Source organism: Pteronotus mesoamericanus, unplaced genomic scaffold (genome assembly GCF_021234165.1).
Source record: "Pteronotus mesoamericanus isolate MK-2021 breed Mesoamerican mustached bat unplaced genomic scaffold, CSHL_Meso_final scaffold_54, whole genome shotgun sequence".
Classification (NCBI taxonomy): Eukaryota; Metazoa; Chordata; class Mammalia; order Chiroptera; family Mormoopidae; genus Pteronotus; species Pteronotus mesoamericanus.
The window spans coordinates 53,199,915-53,218,017 of NW_026555321.1; the positions used below are offsets into that span (position 1 = coordinate 53,199,915).

Below are 18,103 nucleotides of genomic sequence, written 5' to 3' on the forward strand. Positions count from 1 at the left end.
CCAGCTGCTCAGGGTTGAGTCGGGATTGGAACTGGGCAGGATTCCAGGGTCTGAGCCAGTGCAGAGGACGTTTCATTACTGCCTGAAAAAAACCTAGAATTGCCTGTCCAGTGGGTCCAGGAGTTCCCCAAAGTCCAACTGCACCTGCATTGTCAACCCAGTCCATCAGATATCATTAAACATCTTTTGGATTCACTTTTGAGAAATTATCAAGTGGAAAGGCAGAGTGGAAATTCAGAGGATGTGGATTCAAATCCAAGTTCCACCACGTGAATGTAAACAAAAAGCTGACTAGGCATTCCATCAGGAAAAAAGGATTTATTCGAGGACAGAGAAAGTATTGCAGTCTGGTATGTGGATCCTTAGCTAGTTTTGAGACAAAGAACGGGGCAGGTCTCTTTCAAGGGGGTAAGAGGAAGTTAGGGGAAGGGTGGTTATGACTGTGGAGTCCTCGTAGCTCCTCCCTCCACCTCCCCCAACATCCCATCACAGACAGGGGATGTGAGAGCTTCTCCTACAGGTTCTCCCAAGTCCTGTCTTGGATAATGTCATAATATTGATGACCACATGTGGAGCAGATATGTGACGTTGATTGCCAAGCCTCAGTATCCAAATCTGCACAATGAGCATCTCAACAGGTACAGTTTGAAGAGAAAATGTATAAAGTATGTAAGAGTGCCTGGCACCTATAGATAACTGCAAAAGCAGCGTACATAATGGTGAAGCAAGAGTATGAGCTCCGCCATAAGATGGCCTGGGTGTGAATCTCAGCTCCACATTTTACTAGCTTTGTGACTTAGGCAATTCACTCCACTTTTCTTGGGCTCAGTTTCCTTATCTGTAAAATAAGGATAATAATACTGCCTAGCTCATAGAGCTGATAAAAGTATTGAGGGACTGAATACTGAGGAAGCTTTTAGAAATGAGTGTTTCAGGTGCTAGGCACTATTCTAACTCCTTCATATGCATTTTTCCTCTTGATTTTCATTAACAGGTAGAGGATATGTTTGGACCTGGGAGATCATGCATATTGTAATCAGAAAGTGCTAAGAGGTTCCCAGATATATATGCAAAAAAGCTGGTTTGTAGAATTCTGGGTGGTTCCACCTGTCCCGGTGGAGCTCCTATTCAGATGCCTACAGAAGGGCCCCTTCTTTTAATGATCCATTCCACATTCAGACCTTCTCAACGCCTTACAGTTTTTGACAGCCAGGATCTGCCATACAATTTTCAAGGCCCAGTGAAAAAACAAAATGCAGAACCTTTGTTAAAAAAATCATTAAGAATTACTTAGCGACAGAGGAGCCTCAGCAAAGCAAGGGACCCTTCTGAGCAGGGGACTCTTTGTGACTGCACAGGTAACACCCTAAGCAGTCAGCCCTGCCCACAGCTTATTCGCTGGTTGGTGTCCACTCTCTTAATTGCTTCCTTTCTGTCTGCCCAGCCTCAGGCCCCTGTGCCCAAAACTGAGTGAGCTATTCACAGAGACACACAGGTCTCCAGCGGGCAGCAGGCTGTGGACAGGGCTGCCACAAGGCTTGCTGCTCTGGGGGGCAGGGACAGGCTTGGAAGTTTCCATAAGGCAAAGTGAGTAGTCTTCCACAACTCTTACAATTCATTTTGAGAGAGGATTCAGTGTAAGGGTAAGTGACTGTGCTAAGCTTTGAGTTTTTAAAAAATAAAAAAAAACAAAACAATTCTGACAAAAGCACTACATTTTCATTGTTGTTAAATGAAAACACCATGCCATATCAAGAAGAAAAGGTGAAAACATTTCTACTCCCACCATCCTGAAGCAACCATTAGTTCTGACAGCAATAAGAGCTTCATTTTTTTCTGCTCCTACTATATAAATCAGGGTGCAAGCACTAGAATGCTGAATTGCACATCTGAAAGTTGCTAAGGGATATATCTTAAATGTCCTTATCATAAGGAACAAATGTGTAACTGTGTGTGGTGATGGATTTTAACTAGACTTATTTTGATGATTATATTGCAATATATACAAATAGTGAATCATTATATTGTACAACTGCAACTAACACACTGTTATATGTCAATCATACCTCAGTAATAAAAACTAAAAAAGAACTACAATTATGCCTATTTACATGAGAAAACAGGTTTAGAGATGTTCAATAATTTTGCCAATATTGTTCACCATTGAGAAGTGGAAGTTGGAACTAAACTCAGCTTTGCCCTATCTTCTGAATCTACTCTAGTGTAGTCTTTACGGTGGAGAGGTCTGCAGCTGTGCAGAAAGAAAATATTGGAACTTTGAATGATATTTATTTTTATCCATTTCTTTGAACATGTTACTCTACTTCATTCATTCTGACATGTTGCTCCTTTGTGAAAATTTTTCCCAGATACAAATCAACATACTGGTTTTATTATGGTAAGCCTGAATTGGACAATGCAGCCTGAGGCCGCAATTGAATAACTCAGTCTTTCCACAGAATCAGGTGAACTTTTGGACCCAGTTGTAGGCACTAAAGCAGGAAACTTTCAGATATCCCCTGGCATGGCAGAGCCTGCCTCTGCCACCCCCTAAAGGGGAAGTAAGAATATGTACCCATGCTATAAGCCAACTACTCTGAAGGTGAAGGAAGACTGGACACTGGGCAACACTTGTGCCAACATCTTTAGTGAATATTTAGAAATGTATACAATGTTAGTATAGTTTTAAGTGTACATAATTGTATAAATAAATAAATAAAAAGTATACATGTATTGAGAGTACATATATAGGGCTGAATGAATACCCCCCAAAATTAGAGGTCACAGTACACCAGTTTTTATATATGTATCATGTGTTTGAACATATTGGTATATAAGTGTTTTGTTAAAAAAAAGAATGAATAATATGTATATGTTTGTTTTTTTCCACTTCATATGTGGTAATCATCTTTCCATGTCAATAAGCATTCACCTACATCAGTATTTTTAATGTAAAGTATTAATTTTAATAGGTAAATTCCAATATTTTAGAATAATGATCTGATATCCATCTTATATTCCTATACCCAAACCCTACCCCAACCCTAATGAATGGTGGAATATAATTAAGTACCTGGAAGCCAGGGACTCTTTTTAAAAAATACATCTCTTTTCCCCAAAGAATTGAAATAAGGGTCTCAAAGAGGGGTATTTGCATACCCCTGTTCATAGCAGCATTATTCTTTTTTTTCTTTTCTTTTAATTTTAATTTTTTTTATTGTTTAAACAGCAACATTATTCTTAAAGGCCAAAAAGTGAAAGCAACAGAGGAGTCCATCCATGGATGCATGGATAAACAAAACGTGGTATATACATACAACGAAATATTACTCAGCCTTAAAATATAGGAAATTCTGATACATGGCAGAACATTGATTAAGCTTGATGACATTATACTAAATACAATAAGCCAATCACAAAAAGATGAGTATGGTTTGATTTCACTTACACGAGGTACCTAAAAGGCAAAATCACCCAGGCAGAAAGTAGAATGGTGGTTACCAGAGACCGGGGGAGGAGGAGAGATGTGTTATTGCTTAGTGGATGTGTTATTCTTTAGTGGATATGAGTTACAGTTTTGTAAGATGAAAAGTCATGGAGGATTGTGGTGATGGTTGCACAAAATATGAATATACTCAATACCACTAAATTTGGACTTAAAATGACTAAGATGGTAAAAGAAAAAAACACATCTCATTAGAACAAATGGGATTCAGTGGACAGTGGAAGTAAACTCCCATGTACTGAGTCTCCACTGTGCAATGTGCTTTGTCTCATTCAATCCTCACAACAAACCTCTCAAAGAAAAGGGACCTGAGGTTCAGATGGCTTGAAACTGGCTCAAGGTGCCCCACTAGAAGATGAGACCTTGTCTCAAATTCACTTCTGAATCCAGAGTTCATGCCTTTCTGGAACGGCTCCTATAAAGGATGTAGAATAATTGTTGGTTTAGTAATAAAAGGAAAACTGGACACTCAGTCTGTCTCCATCATAGCCCTTGCTTGGCCCAGTGCCTTGTACATTGTAAGTATTTAATTCTGAAGAATGAATGGGGTTGAACAGTGAGAAAAAAGGAAGGTATTCCAAGGGCACTAATGAGAGTGCTCATTTCCTGCCTTCTCACTCTTAAGCTATCTCATCAAGTGACTAATATTAGACTTGGGGCCACTCCACTGATAACACCACTAAGCATGGTGGAGTCCACTGCTTGCTGTCCCTCATTGGCTTCTATCAGGGACAGCAAGGATCCATGTAGGCCTCTTTAAGTAGGTATAAGTTAAAACAGTCCCTCTGAGATAGCTGGAGAGACCTGGGGACTGTAGACCTGGTCTTGTCTACCTGAATTGTCATGGATATGTCACTCTTTAGTTCATCAGCTGTGAAAAGAGGGGTCAAATGCATGATTTAGGGCAGCGCTAACATTCTATGCTCAGAGCGATGAAAAAGTACCCATCGTATGATTCCAAACTTACGGCTCTTCAGAAAAAGCAGTTTCATAACTTAATGGATGTTTACCCTGTCTGAGGGTTAATGACATTAAAATCAAGGGAATAATGAAGCTTCCAGGGAGTCTGAAGAACAGACTCCCCCTGACTGCTTTTTTAAAAACGATTTTATTTATTTATTTTTAGAGAGAGGGGAGGGGAGGAAGAAAGAGAGGGAGAGAAACATTGATGTGAGACAGAAGCATCGATCAGTTACCTCTTGTATGCGCCCTGACCTGGGACCAAACCTGCAACTCAGGCCTGTGCCCTGCCTAGGAATTGAAAGGGCAACCTTTCTCTTTGTAGAACGACATCCAACCAATTGAACCACACTGGTCAGGGCAGATTGCTTATCTTTTAAATTTCATTACTGAGCTTTCAATACTGAGCTTCCAGCAAATAAGTAAACTACACCTTACAAAGTGAAGTCCATAGAACATGGTTCTGCAAGATGCTCACACATCATGGGACAATTAAGTGTAGGAAACTGCTTATGTATTTCCTGGGAGATTCATAGCGCACGTGAGCAGATTGGAAACATACTGAAAAAAACTTGAACTTTTTAGTTTTTAATTAGGTATTTCCCATACTTATTTGTTCATGGTGCCCTATTTGTTGTTATGTTACTGTTTTTTTAAATAATAACTCTTAACATCTTGGCCAAGCCATGGATAAATAAATGTTAAACCATAGCATGGTAATACAAGTATAAAGCCACATGAAATCTCTTAATCTCATTTGTAATGTGAGGATACTCTTACACCAACTTCATAAGGTGAAGATTACAATTAATGAGTCAATGTTTGTAAACCATGTAAAACAGTTTAACACAGCAGTATTTACAAATCATTAAAAACAAAATACAAATACAACAAACTGATCTACAAAAGAATTTATCTGTATCTTTAAGTCAATTCTTAACAGAGTCATTTCCCAGAGAGAAGAAAACCACTTCTCAACAATGTTTTCACGCAAACATTTTGCTGATTCATTAAAACCCTGACCTAAAATAAGACAGAAATGTTCAATTTTTGTCAAGTCAGGTTTCTTCATTCTACCAGCGAAGAAGGGAATGATTTTTACAAGTTTGTGCTGAAATAAAAAAAAAAGATGGAGGCTCCTGTACATCAAGAGCATGAGGTTTAGAGCCCTGACCCTGCACTCTAGCCATGACCTGGATGGCAGGCTATTTACTGCTGCAAAGCTCAGCCTCCCTAACTATAAAATGTGGACACTAACAGTGCCTATCATCACAGGTTGATGTGGAGAGTGAACATATAAATAATAATAACAACACATAATAAATATTGAGATAAAAACTTAATTCCACAGCTATGCAGCAAATGACTGGGCCTGCTTTTGAACCCATGCAGTTAAGTACTAGAGCTCCTGCCTTCACTGTGTCCTCCTCATTGGTGAGAGTAAATACTCAGCACAGCACCATCCCCTAGGAGCTGCTATTGTTATTACTGTCACTAATTTTTAAAAAAAATCCTTATCCGAGGATGTTTTTTATTGATTTTTAGACAGAGAGGGAGAGAGAAAGAGAAATGTGAGAGAGAAACATCAACTGGTTGCCTTCCATATGTGCCCTGACTGGGGGTTGAACCCGTACCCTTTTGGTGCATGGGATGATGCTCCCACCAACTTGTGCCGCCCAGCCAGGGTAGTCACTGATTTTAAAGGTCCGAGAAATAGAATGACATTTTAGAGCTTTAAGTGCTCTAGAGGTGTAAGGACTGTGGGAGAATTTCTTTAAAGTCTTTGATTTCCCACCCCTGCTCTCTTCTTTAACTATTGTCAGGGTGTCCAGAGAAGCTCCTTTTCCATGGAAAAAGGTGCATTTGGTAGCACAGCTGTATCTTGTGAATTAACCCTTCCCATTGAAGCTGAGTGACAATATACTCTCATTTTGACCCAGCACTGAATTGTAAGTTCTAGTCACTTGCTTTTTCTTATAAGCAGAAGTGACCTAACTGCATAGTTATGAGAGAGAGAGAGAGAGAGAGAGAGAGAGAGAGAGAGAGAGAGAGAGAAATTTAAAAAAAACCCTGGCTTTTACAAACTCATTTGTGGCTGCTCAGTGATCAAGCCTTCTCACCTTGTCAAGACAGCTTTTAGGAATTCTCTGAGTTTGTCTGTGTTGTGCCACCCCAGTAGCTTGTTATCTTTGCAGCTTAAAAGGCTGACTTGGAAATTCAGACTGTCAACTATTTCAAGAAAATGGAAGTCTTCACTTCACTATTTTAATTAACTTTCAGAGACTGAGGTTTCCTACTGGTTATGATAATATTAACTTAAAATATTCTTAAGGAAACAGGGCAGGAAGCAGAGTAAGAACAGGAGGACTGCTGTTTTTAAAGGCACTCTGGGAAAAGGAGTTGAACAAAGCCACAAAAGCAAAGGCTATGTGGAGAAGAGAAAGAAGAGGCATAGGTGGATCTCAAGGAGCATGAACAATAGAGAATGGAAATGAAAATGTATAATACAGATTAAGTACAGCCTTGAATGTCAGGTTAGGGTGTGGGACAGTGGAATGAGAAACTAAGAGATTGTTGGAATCAACAGCAAAGATCAAGTTTATGTCTTAGGAAACTAACTGGGGTTATGTGCAAGGGGTGGTGTGCAATGGGATCAGAACTAATCTGGGGACTCACTGGCCTTGGGACAAAGTCTGTTTAGGCCTACAATTATCATCTATTCATTTGTTAAATGGCAATGATAACAGTTATATAAAGACTGAATGAAATCAGAGATGGATGTTTTAAATATTGTCATAGAAAGCACTCAAACAAACAATATACACACATATACTTTTGTGGTCAGGTCAGGTGAAGGAAAGTGTCTGAGCAAGCTGGGGTTCTGATAAAAAGGGCAAAAAAAGAGGAGCTGACAGGGAGAAAAGGATGGAAGGACAGAAGGACAATCTTCAGAGATGACCGAGAGACTGGTGATGTTATTCAAGGGCAGACAGTGGAAGAAGAGGTGGTCTGGGTGCTGGGATGCTGATGGGATCAGCTTGGGAAATACTGAATTTGAGAAAGAGGGAGATATTCACAAGGACTGGTTAGACTAGAGCTGTAAGACTGTGTTCAATTCATTTTAATTGAAAAAGCCAAGTTGCACTGACCTAGGAAAGTATCTGGGGAGAGCTTCTGGCCCATATTAAAAGGTCCGGGTAAACTCTGTGAAGTTCTACAAGCCAAAAGCTGCAGTCACCTACATGTGAACAAAAATACTGTGGAATTTAGAATTGTCCCCTAGGTAGTCTTGCTAGAAAGCAAGTTCCCTGGAAGGAAGACCTTGCCCTTGTAAGTCTGCATCCTCAGAGCCAAGGCTGGTGCTGTCAAATTTCAGGCATCCACTAGATGTTACTGGATAGAGTTATGAGTTTTGTCTGATTTTAATTTAGTGGTATCAGGGCTGAGTACATTTCATTTAGCACTTTACCTCCTTTAAGGAATGTCCCTTCGTTTATTCCCACCTGAGAACACTTAAGAAAATAACCACTGTTAACTACAATCCTAAGACATGAAGTTGTTGTCCACCACAGCATTTTTCATATTAGCAATAAAGTGAGAAATAGTTCATATTTGAAACAACAGGGGAGGGGAGTGACATGTCCATCAATTTGATGGAATATTAACCTGGCAATTGCAGAAACTATTCTAAGGACTTTGTAAATTTTAATTCATTTAATCCTCATAGCAATCCTATGGGAAGTATACTATTATTATAAGTCCCATTTTACAGATGAAGAGACTGAGGCCCAGGAAAGACAAATGGCTCCCTCCAGGTCATGTTGCTACTTTTTGATTCCCAGTGCCATGCTCCTACTGGTCAGCATTATTTAGACAATTTCAAACCTGTGTCCCGCATTTCTTCAGGCTAGTAATCACTCAGGAACCCACCAGGAACAAACAGAAGTTAAGAAAATGGGTTGGTTTGGACTTGGCCAGACTAACTTGCTAACCCTTAAGTACTAGGGCTAAAAGGTCTGGACGACCACGGGAATGTCCCTTCTAAAACTTCTTCCTCTTCTGAGGAGAGTTTTTGGAGTCAACCTTTTTCTTCTATTCTTCCCCCTGACATGTTATCATGGCTTCTCCAGACCCACCTTAGTCCCAAAAATCTCTTCAGAGGTTGCCAAGAGATTACACAGGTTGATGATAATGATCAGGGCAATAATGATACTGTAACAATAATAATAGCCAAAGTGTATAGAGAGTTTGATGAGTGCAAGATGCTGCCTTAGGAAATATTTACATACATTTGATCCCAAAACAGTGGTCCAGGATGGGTGCCCTTTTCCTGATGAGGAAACAAGGCTCAGAGAGCCTGGGAGAAACTGAGGGAAGGAAGGGCTAGCCATCCACAGACTGCACAGTGTGAGCTTTTGGCCCTGAAGCCCTCATTTTTAAGTCAACTTCAGAATCACCCCCTACATGATGGTATTTCTTGCCTATTTGATCTTCCTAGGAAATAAGGCTCCTCCAGGAAAGACAACAAGGAGGACACAGTAGTTCTTGATCTTAATGACCCAGAAACTATTGATAATTGATCCTCATTTTATCTCCTGAAATTTTCTTTTAATTAAGAAAATGGTGTGTATTGATATTATTTCTTCAAACATATTTCCAACCTAAAACAATTAAAAATAATAACATAGCACAAACAAAGCTAGCAAGGGACTTGGTGAGCAGATCATGATGTGTTTAAGTGCACTCCTCAGTCATACTACCAAAGCAAATGGGCAGCCAAGAAGAGTGCTCTGAGTCTGAAGTGAAGCATTACTCCAGACTGGAAGTTTTCAAATTTGGAAGGCATTAGTTTATCACTTTGTTAAGGAACACACTATTCAAAGACTTGGCTGGGACTGAGCACTACCCCAGCTGTAACTAATCCACGGGTAAAGTTTACAGGGGTCAAACACGATGGGGGCGAGGCATGCACTCTACCACCGTGAACTGTTTCGACTTCTCCAACTACAACTATCACATTAAAAGGACAGAATAGAGCAGGTAAGAGGCTAAATTCAAATATGAAGTCTGTGATGATGTGACCGGTTATGCAGTTAGAACCAGTAAGAGATTCAGTGGCAACAATACAACTGTTAGGTCAAGTGTATGAGGGGTGAGGCCCCTTCAGGGCAGCTGCAAAGAGAAAGCCCCTATTAATCCTTTAACTAAGCAGCTGATTTAATCTTTTTGTGTTTATGGTATAACTCTTCAAACATAGGATTATTGTAAGTTAAAAAAAGTCAGCACAGGATATCAAAGCTTTTTATAGATTTCTTCATCAAGTTAGCAGATAATAGAAAATAGAATTTTGAGGGCTTCTTGTTACAATTCACTGTCATCCTGGATTGAAAAGTGGTAAGAAAGCTTCATTGCCTGACTTGTTCACAAAAAGAATAGGTATCTATGTGAAGAGGGAAGAGATCTCAGTCTCTTGCTTTGGGATCTACTTTCTTTTGATTTTGCATCCATTGTTATTTAAAATAGCATAAAAAGACTCAGCCCATGTTATTTTGCACAGTAGTATGAGAAAAGAAACCACTTTACCTGGTGTAATCTCCTTTAGCTTCCTGGAATAAAAAACAAAAATAGATGGTCGATTTGTATTTATGTTAATTAAGCTAAATGAACTTTACTCTTGATCATTTACCCCTCTTAAAGTCCCTGAATTGTCTTTTGTTTTGAAAAATGTACCAAGGAACACTTTCTCTACCTCTGCAGGGAAGAATGCGGTGTCCTTAAGGAAACACTAGTAGTCATAAGCTGTCTATTGGAACAGCACACTTTTCAGTTTGGGAGCAGACCTTTTAAACCATGACACAGGTAAATCAACACATGCTATTTGTTTACGCTTTTTAAACCAGCATGGGGCATGCTTGGTTTTTTAGTTACCAGTACTTTTAGGAATTAAAGAGCTCTCTTGGGGTGGTGAACACACACTACAATGTACAGATGATGTGTTGTGGAATTGAGCATCTCAAACCTGTATAATTTTGTTAACCAGAGTCACCCCAATAAATTCAATAAAAAGGGGGAAAAAGAATTGAAGGGCCCTTTAACTCAACCTCAAGAAAATGTAAATGAAAGTTACTAAGTTTAAATGACAACTGCAGCCATTGTAACAACTGCTGCCCTTCAGGTAACTCAGAGCTCCTTTCCAGGAAGATGGTCTTAACTCTTCCTTTAGAGCAGTCCAAATTCATTTTCCTTTGAGATATACAATCTCACCCTGTAGCTCATACAAACTATACCAAAACAGAACATGGTGGCTCACATTTTTTCGTCGGCAAACAAACTCCCGGCTTAAAAATCCATCGGCAACTGGCCCCTGCAAAAGTTTCGTAGTGGCAGGCCGTTCATAAAAGCAACAAACAAAAAGGAGCAGCTGGTTCGTTCTTACCTGTAAAACCAGCGCGGCTAACTTGAAGACGGTTTCACTGTCTACTTCAATTTGCCCCTGTTGGTGGGAAAGGAAAGCATCAGTGGACTCAGGCCACCCCTGGTTGTAGCAAAAGGCTGTGGAGTTGGAGAAGCTGTCAGAGTTTGGCACCTCAGTGTGGGATCAAATGCAGATCATACCATTGAGAGAAAGGCGGGGGGGGGGGGGGGGGGAGGGGGCGGGGTCGGGAGAGGAGCTGTGCAGAGCCGCCTCTAGGGTTAAGAGAAAGCCACATTTGTGGGTGGGTGTGCGTGGGTGTGTGTGTGTGTGGGGGGGGAGAGAGAGAGAGAGAGAGAATTAGCTAGCTGTGGGAGTTTATTTAGAGAGCACTTCTAGAAGGAACATGAATGACTTTGAGGCTGAAAATTCAGACAACTTCTAAATAAATAATTTATGTCTCTACAAGTTTATTTATAAACTATGATATTTTCATAGATCAGTTCAGTATTTTCTTGAGAATTTTTTTTTCTTTGTGTCATAGCATGCTCATTTTGGTATCCATACAATGCAAATATTGTTAAAAATATAAATTCACTTCTGTGACAGTGACACATTATTGAATTAATATTTGTACCATTATAGATAAAGTGTAAAATCTTAAAAAGTAGTTACAGCAAATGCTTCAAAGACTAAAATTCTGTTGCTTTACATTGAAGTTTGATGAGCTCTAATTTGTCATTTTTCATTATTTTTTTTATCTTTCAAGATCTCAAATACAATAGGAGTTCTGGGCTTGTTAACAGAAATGCTTTTTCAATGGCCTGATTGTAACAATAGCAGTTGTTACAAGTGTGTGTGGAGGGGATGTTGCATCTATCAATAACACTCAAATGCACCTTCATTTATTTTGTTAAATACAGTTACATATGTAAATACTGTCTCTGCATTATGGAACATAATGTAACAATATGTGGTTTAGAAGGATCTCTATTTACAAAAATTTTTGGTGATATTCTTGCTTGTAAGCATGCACACACGTAAAAACAGTTCCACATCACCCACCCCTTGCCCAGGTCCTGTGTAAATCAGCACTTGAGGGTGCATAGTATTTAATGATGTGGAACTCTTGGGCCTTGAAGTTGCCCTGCTCTGTCTCCTTTTCCCTTTTACCTGAGAATCCAGGCTGGAGGTTTTTCCAGTTATACCAAGTACAGCAATGGGGAGCAATTAAGTAGATCAGAGTAAAGGCACACTCAGTGGATTTACAGAAGCAGTTAGCTCTGTGAAGTTTTCTGGAAGGATTATATTTTTCTCTCAGGTTTCTGAATGATTTCGCTGGGGTTTTCAAAAACAAAACAAAACTAAACTAAACTAAGGCCATAAAATGAAATAAACAAATGAAACACCCAGAACATTACAATGTCAGTAGTGATAATTATCCATTTTTCTCTTACATTACAAAATAAACACAAATTAACTTCATTCACCAACACTCAAGTGTCCCTTCTGAAACCTGAGGCAGCTGCTCCGCTTCAAAGTTTTCTGCTTCACAAGCTGAAAGGCCCATAGCCTTGGAATTTAAAGCTCGCCTATTATCTCTAGAAACAGATTATACAATCAAAGAGAAGCCAGGTTGATGGTAGAAATTAATTGCCCTCTGTCTTTCAGGCATGAGGCAGTGGTTTTCTAATCTGGTGAAAGATGATGGAACAGTTAACCCAACAGGTGAGGTGGGTGTTGATCAAGATTAAATTTTAGAAAGATTAAATTCCTTGCTTTCAAAGTAAAAGAAACTCATGTAGAGTGAGGGGGGTGGGGGAAGAGGAGAGGAAATTCTAAAGCATCTTTGAATTTGAAATTAGGCTTAAATTCAAAGTTAAAGTTAAATTTGTCTTAAAATCTTAGAGAAGAGAAAAAGTGCATTATTTTAGGTATTAAAATAACTAGAGCTGAATAAAATATATTGAAAATATTTGTCATCCCCTCAAGATCCCTTTTGCTTCATCAGAACCTTAGGTGAGTCATCCAAACAATACTTTTTAAAAGATTTTATTTATTTATTTTTAGAGAAAGGGGAAGGGATAGAGAAAGAGTGGAGGAGAAACATCGATTAATTGCCCCTCTCCTCAGCCAGGGATGGGCCCACAACCCAGGCATGTGCCCTGACTGGGAATTGAACCGGTGACCCTTCACCCCGTGAATGATACTCAACTAACTGAGCCATGCCGGTCAGGGCCAAACAATATTTTAGATACCAACTTTTCAATTTAGTAAATGGAAGTTCAGCAGATGGAAGACTTCAAACAGATACTGTTAAGGATGCTGCCAAATAATTCTCTACCTTAGAAGGGTCATTAAATATTAAAAACACTGAAATGTGGAGCTGGAGCATGGAAGTACCAGGTTGAGACAGCTCCAACAGAGTCAGGAGGCAGGCTCACAACTCACTTGTAGACTTTCTTACCGACACGAGGGACCCCGACACAATCCTGGTGGAGGGGGGCTGTGATAGGCTGGAGGGGTGGGCCCTATCAAAATCCAGGGAGAGAGAGAAAGCATAATTTGGCAGTGCCCTGCATTCTTTCATATACCTCAGCCCCCACCTCACCCTCAGGCTAACCTCTGTTCTTGAAATGCAAGGCAACCTATTTTGACTTCTAACACTCATGTCAAGATTAATTGACTTTTGCATGGAATTCACCAAACCATGGATAAACCAGAACTAATATTATTTGCTTGATTCTCAGCAATTCCACATAGTGAAATTTAATTTAGACTTACACTGAACTCTAGAATTTCATGCCTAGAGTTTAAAAGTTCTTTAGAAACTGCAGTCTGGCCTAGGACAGAACATTTCTTTTACTTACAACCACAGCAACAGAGGTAACCTTATAGGTACTAGGCAAACTAACACTTGAGAAATGGATCTCCTCAAAGAGAGAGGTAATGGGATCCTTCAGTGGGTTTACATGACTGTCAAGGATAAACAAAGAGAAGCAGAGAAGTCAGTCAGATGATGTGGCTGAATGCACAGAGGTAATATAAAACAGTATCAAGTCCTGGTGCTTCACCCTCATGGCTCATTTAACTGGACTGTGGATTCAATCACTGGGTCACTGGGTTCAGGCTCCCACATTGGATACCTTATTTTTTCCCCTGGCTTGTTGGCTTAATTGATGGAGACATCATGCTAATGAGGTGAACTCACTTCATTATTGCTTCCCAAATAGGAGAACAAAGCACAAGGCAGTTTTAGAATGTGAGAGTAAATTCAGTGGAAGTATGACTCCTGTTATTTTACAGATGATGGCACTCCACAGGGACATGATCCTCAGTGCATTACCCAATCCCATAGCAGATATTACTCTGGGCTCCCCGCCGTGCCCTTCCCACTCTGCCAAGCACTAGCTAACTTTCTAGACTCCAGTGCAAATATCTCACCAGATATGTTACAAAGCCATGCTCTGTTAAAAACTGGAATTAGGTAGATTGGAAAAAAGACTGTCCCTCTGCTGTTAGTGGAACAGTATGTCATCATCAAACACACACATTCATAAATGAATGGGAAAATAATTTCTGAACAGTCATTCTGCTTGTTCTGTATAGATGTTGTCCATGGAAATGATTCTGCATTATAACAATGGGCATTAATAACTTGGTCACAAATACTTAGGATTTAGAACAACTTGATAGTTGGGAGACCTCAGTTTACATACAAGTCTATTTCCAATTACTTATATATTTTAGGGGTAAGTCTAAAAAAAATTAACTTGTACAATACTGACAAATGTAGAAGAAATGAAAGAGACAGAAAGTTACCACTTGCAACAATCATAGTACTAATCGATTCAGACAGAGACTTCAATAGATAAAAACTATTGGGACAAAGTTAGAGGAGAAATAGGACAGGATAGTTACATAATCTCAAAGGATCTGGCCTTGGAGAAAATTAATTACAAAGGGGAAAATGGTAACTCTTCATGGTGAATTGAAACCTGACAGATATTGTCTTAACCAATGAACAAAATATCACCAATAATTGGATACACCAGCATGCTGTGCCTTTTGATGGTATGCAATGTGGACACAACTACATGCAGTGCTGCGCTATAAATGTAAATGTTTCACAAACAGAAATCTGGGGGTAGGAGTAGAGAGGAGAGTCCTGATTTGTAGCATTTGTTGATATTCATGGTGTAAATACTCCCACCTTGGCTGATTTTCAAGCTACCAATATGATATCACAGAACGTGGCTTTGGGAAAAGATGTGAGAATTGGCTGTCATAGCTGGTACTAGCTGGGTCCTGCACACCATTGGTTAGTATTCCTGCCAAAAATATATCATTAGATCTAATCATGAGGAAGCATGAGAAGAAACCAAACCTAGGGGTGTTTTGTAAAATATCTGGCCCACACTCTTTAAAAATGTTAATGTGATAAATGACCCCCCCCCCCAAAAAAAAAGAAAAAAAGAAAAGCTGAAAGCTGTTCCAAAGGAAAGGAGATAAGAGTTATAACTAAATGCAGTGCACTACCTTGAATCAAGAGAAGTTGTTATAAAGGGCATTATTGGTACAACCAGATTGTACAATATATTAGGCGATGGTATAGATTCAGTGTTAAATGTTCTGATATGAACATTGTTATGTGGTATTTATATAAAGGATGTCCTTGATCCTAAGAAACATTCAGTGAAATATTTAGTGATAAACAGTGTAACTTACCCTCAAATGCTTCAGGAAAAAAAAAATCACACTTACTGGTGGGAGGGAGGGAGAAAGAGAGAGTATGTGAAAATGTGGCAAAATGTTAACAAATGGCAGATTTATCTGATAGACATACTGGCATTTTTGTGCTGTTCTTGCAACTCTTCTGTGAGATTGAAATTCAAAATAAAAAGTTTATTTAAAAAAAAAGACATTTTCCTAGAGTGGAAGATACTGATTTTTCTTGACTGCCTAGTATCCCTCTCTTATTCTGAGCAGAATATCCCATTCTTTTGGAGAAGTGATTCTTTTTCTATTGGCTCTAGTGAAAACACAATCATCCTTTTGTGGGCAAATAATGGATGCTGGTCCAGGAAACTTCCCAGCGATTTTCTAAATTAAAACAAGGTAGAAAGCTCTCTCTCTCTCCCTCTCTCCCTGCCTCCTGCCCTCCCTCTCTCTCTCCCCCGCACCCCCCCCCCAAAGTCGGGGAAGAAGTGAACCAAAGAGAATCAATGCCTGCAAATGGACAGAAAGGGGCTTCTTGACACTAGTAGTCAGTGGTATCCACTGCTGAGCTGGACCAGTCTTCAGAATCTGGTTAAAGTGCAAAATTGGCAAGAATGATCCCTTAGAGAAGGAGAAAGTAACATACAAGGGGGCCCTGATATGGCTAGGAGCTGACTTCTCAACAGAAACAGTGCAAGCCAGTAGGGAATGGCAACAAATATTACAAGTAATGAAAAGCAAGGGCCTAAAACCAAAGCTGCTCTACCCAGCAAGCCTCTCAATTAAAGCAGAAGGGGAAATTAGGAGCTTCCTAGACAAAAGAAGGCTAATAGAATACATCTCTACCAAACCAGCACTACAAGATATGCTAAAGGGACTGGTTTAAGAAGATGAACGAAAAGAATAAGAAAGAGAAAAAGAGAAATTTAAGGTAAAACAAAGAGAAACAATGAATAAGTTTCTATCAGTAATAACTCTCAATGTAAATGGACTAAATGCCCCCATCAAAGGACACAGGGTAGCTGAATGGATAAGAAAACATGACCCACACATATGCTGCCTAGAAGAGACCCACCTCAGAGCAAAAGACCTACACAGATTGAAAGTAAAGGGATGGAAAAAAATATTCCAAGCAAACGGGCAATAGCAAAAGGCTGGGGTTGCCATAGTTGTATCAGACAAAGTAGATTTCAAAACAAAGGCCATAAAAAGAGACCCAGAGGGCCACTTTATAATACTTAAAAGAAGAATCTATCAAGAAGACATCAACATTGTAAACTTACATGCTCCCAATATAGGAGCCCCCGAGTATATAAGGAAATTGTTGGACGACTTCAAAAAAGATACAGACAGCAACACACTGATAGTAGGGGATTTCAACACCCCACTGTCAAAAATGGGCAGATCTTCCAAACAAAACATCAATAAGGATATTGTGGAGCTGAATGACACACGGAATCAAAGAGACTTAACTGACATATAGAGAACCTTACATCCAAAGAAGAAAAATACACATTCTTTTCAAATGCTCATGGCAGTTTTTCAAAGATAGACCACATGATAGGACACAAAGCAAGCCTCAGCAAATTCGGGAAAATCGAAATAATAACAAACTTCTTCTCGTACCACAAGGGATTGAAACTGGAAATCAACCTCAAAGAGAAACTTCAAAAACTTGCAAACTCATGGAGACTGAACAGTACACTATTAAACAATGAATGGGTCAATAATGAGATAAGAGAAGAAATAAAAAAATGTCTGGAAACAAATGAAAATGAACAGACAACAGTCCAAAACCTATGGGACACAGCAAAGGCAGTCCTGAGAGGGAAGTTCATAGCAATACAGGCTTACCTAAAAAAGATAGAAGCATTTCAAATAAAAGACCTAACATTACAACTTCAAGAACTGGAGAAACAACAACAAATAAATCCCAGAGCAAGAAGAAGGAAGGAAATAGTCAAGATTAGAGCAGAACTGAATGACATAGAGACAAAAAGAACAATTCAAAGGATCAACCAATCCAGAAGCTGGCTCTTTGAAAAGATAAATAAAATTGACAAGCCTTTAAGCAGACTCATCAAGAAAAAAAGGGAGAGGACCCAAATAAATAATATCAGAAACGAAAGAGGAGAAATAACAACTGATAACACAGAAATACAAATGATCGTCAGAAACTACTATGAACAATTATATGCCAAGAAATTTGAAAATCTTGATGAAATGGACAAATTTCTAGAAAAGTATAATCTTCCAACACTGAAGGAGGAAGAAACACAAAGCTTGAACAGACCGATAACTGCTGGGGAAATTGAAGCAGTAATCAAGAAACTCCCGGCACACAAAAGCCCAGGGCCGGACGGTTCACAGGAGAATTTTATAAAACATTTAAGGAAGAGCTAACCCCTGTCCTTCTAAGACTATTCCAAGAATACCAAGAGGAGGGAAGACTCCCAGACTCTTTTTATGAGACCAGCATCACCCTAATCCCAAAACCAGGTAAAGAC

General features: G+C 39.4%; 1 protein-coding gene across 2 annotated transcripts in view; it reads right to left on the reverse strand.

Annotated features, from left to right (window-relative positions):
• The window catches only part of FRMD4B (FERM domain containing 4B), a 196,949-nt gene that overhangs the window by 52,124 nt on the left and 126,722 nt on the right, over positions 1 to 18,103 (reverse strand). For both annotated transcript variants that reach the window (XM_054595255.1, XM_054595254.1), the window contains exons 6-7: positions 10,902 to 10,958; positions 10,049 to 10,071 (exon numbers count right to left, since the gene is read on the reverse strand). In XM_054595255.1, the coding sequence (XP_054451230.1) occupies positions 10,049 to 10,071; positions 10,902 to 10,958 (80 nt within the window). The remainder of the gene's footprint in view (positions 1 to 10,048; positions 10,072 to 10,901; positions 10,959 to 18,103) is intronic.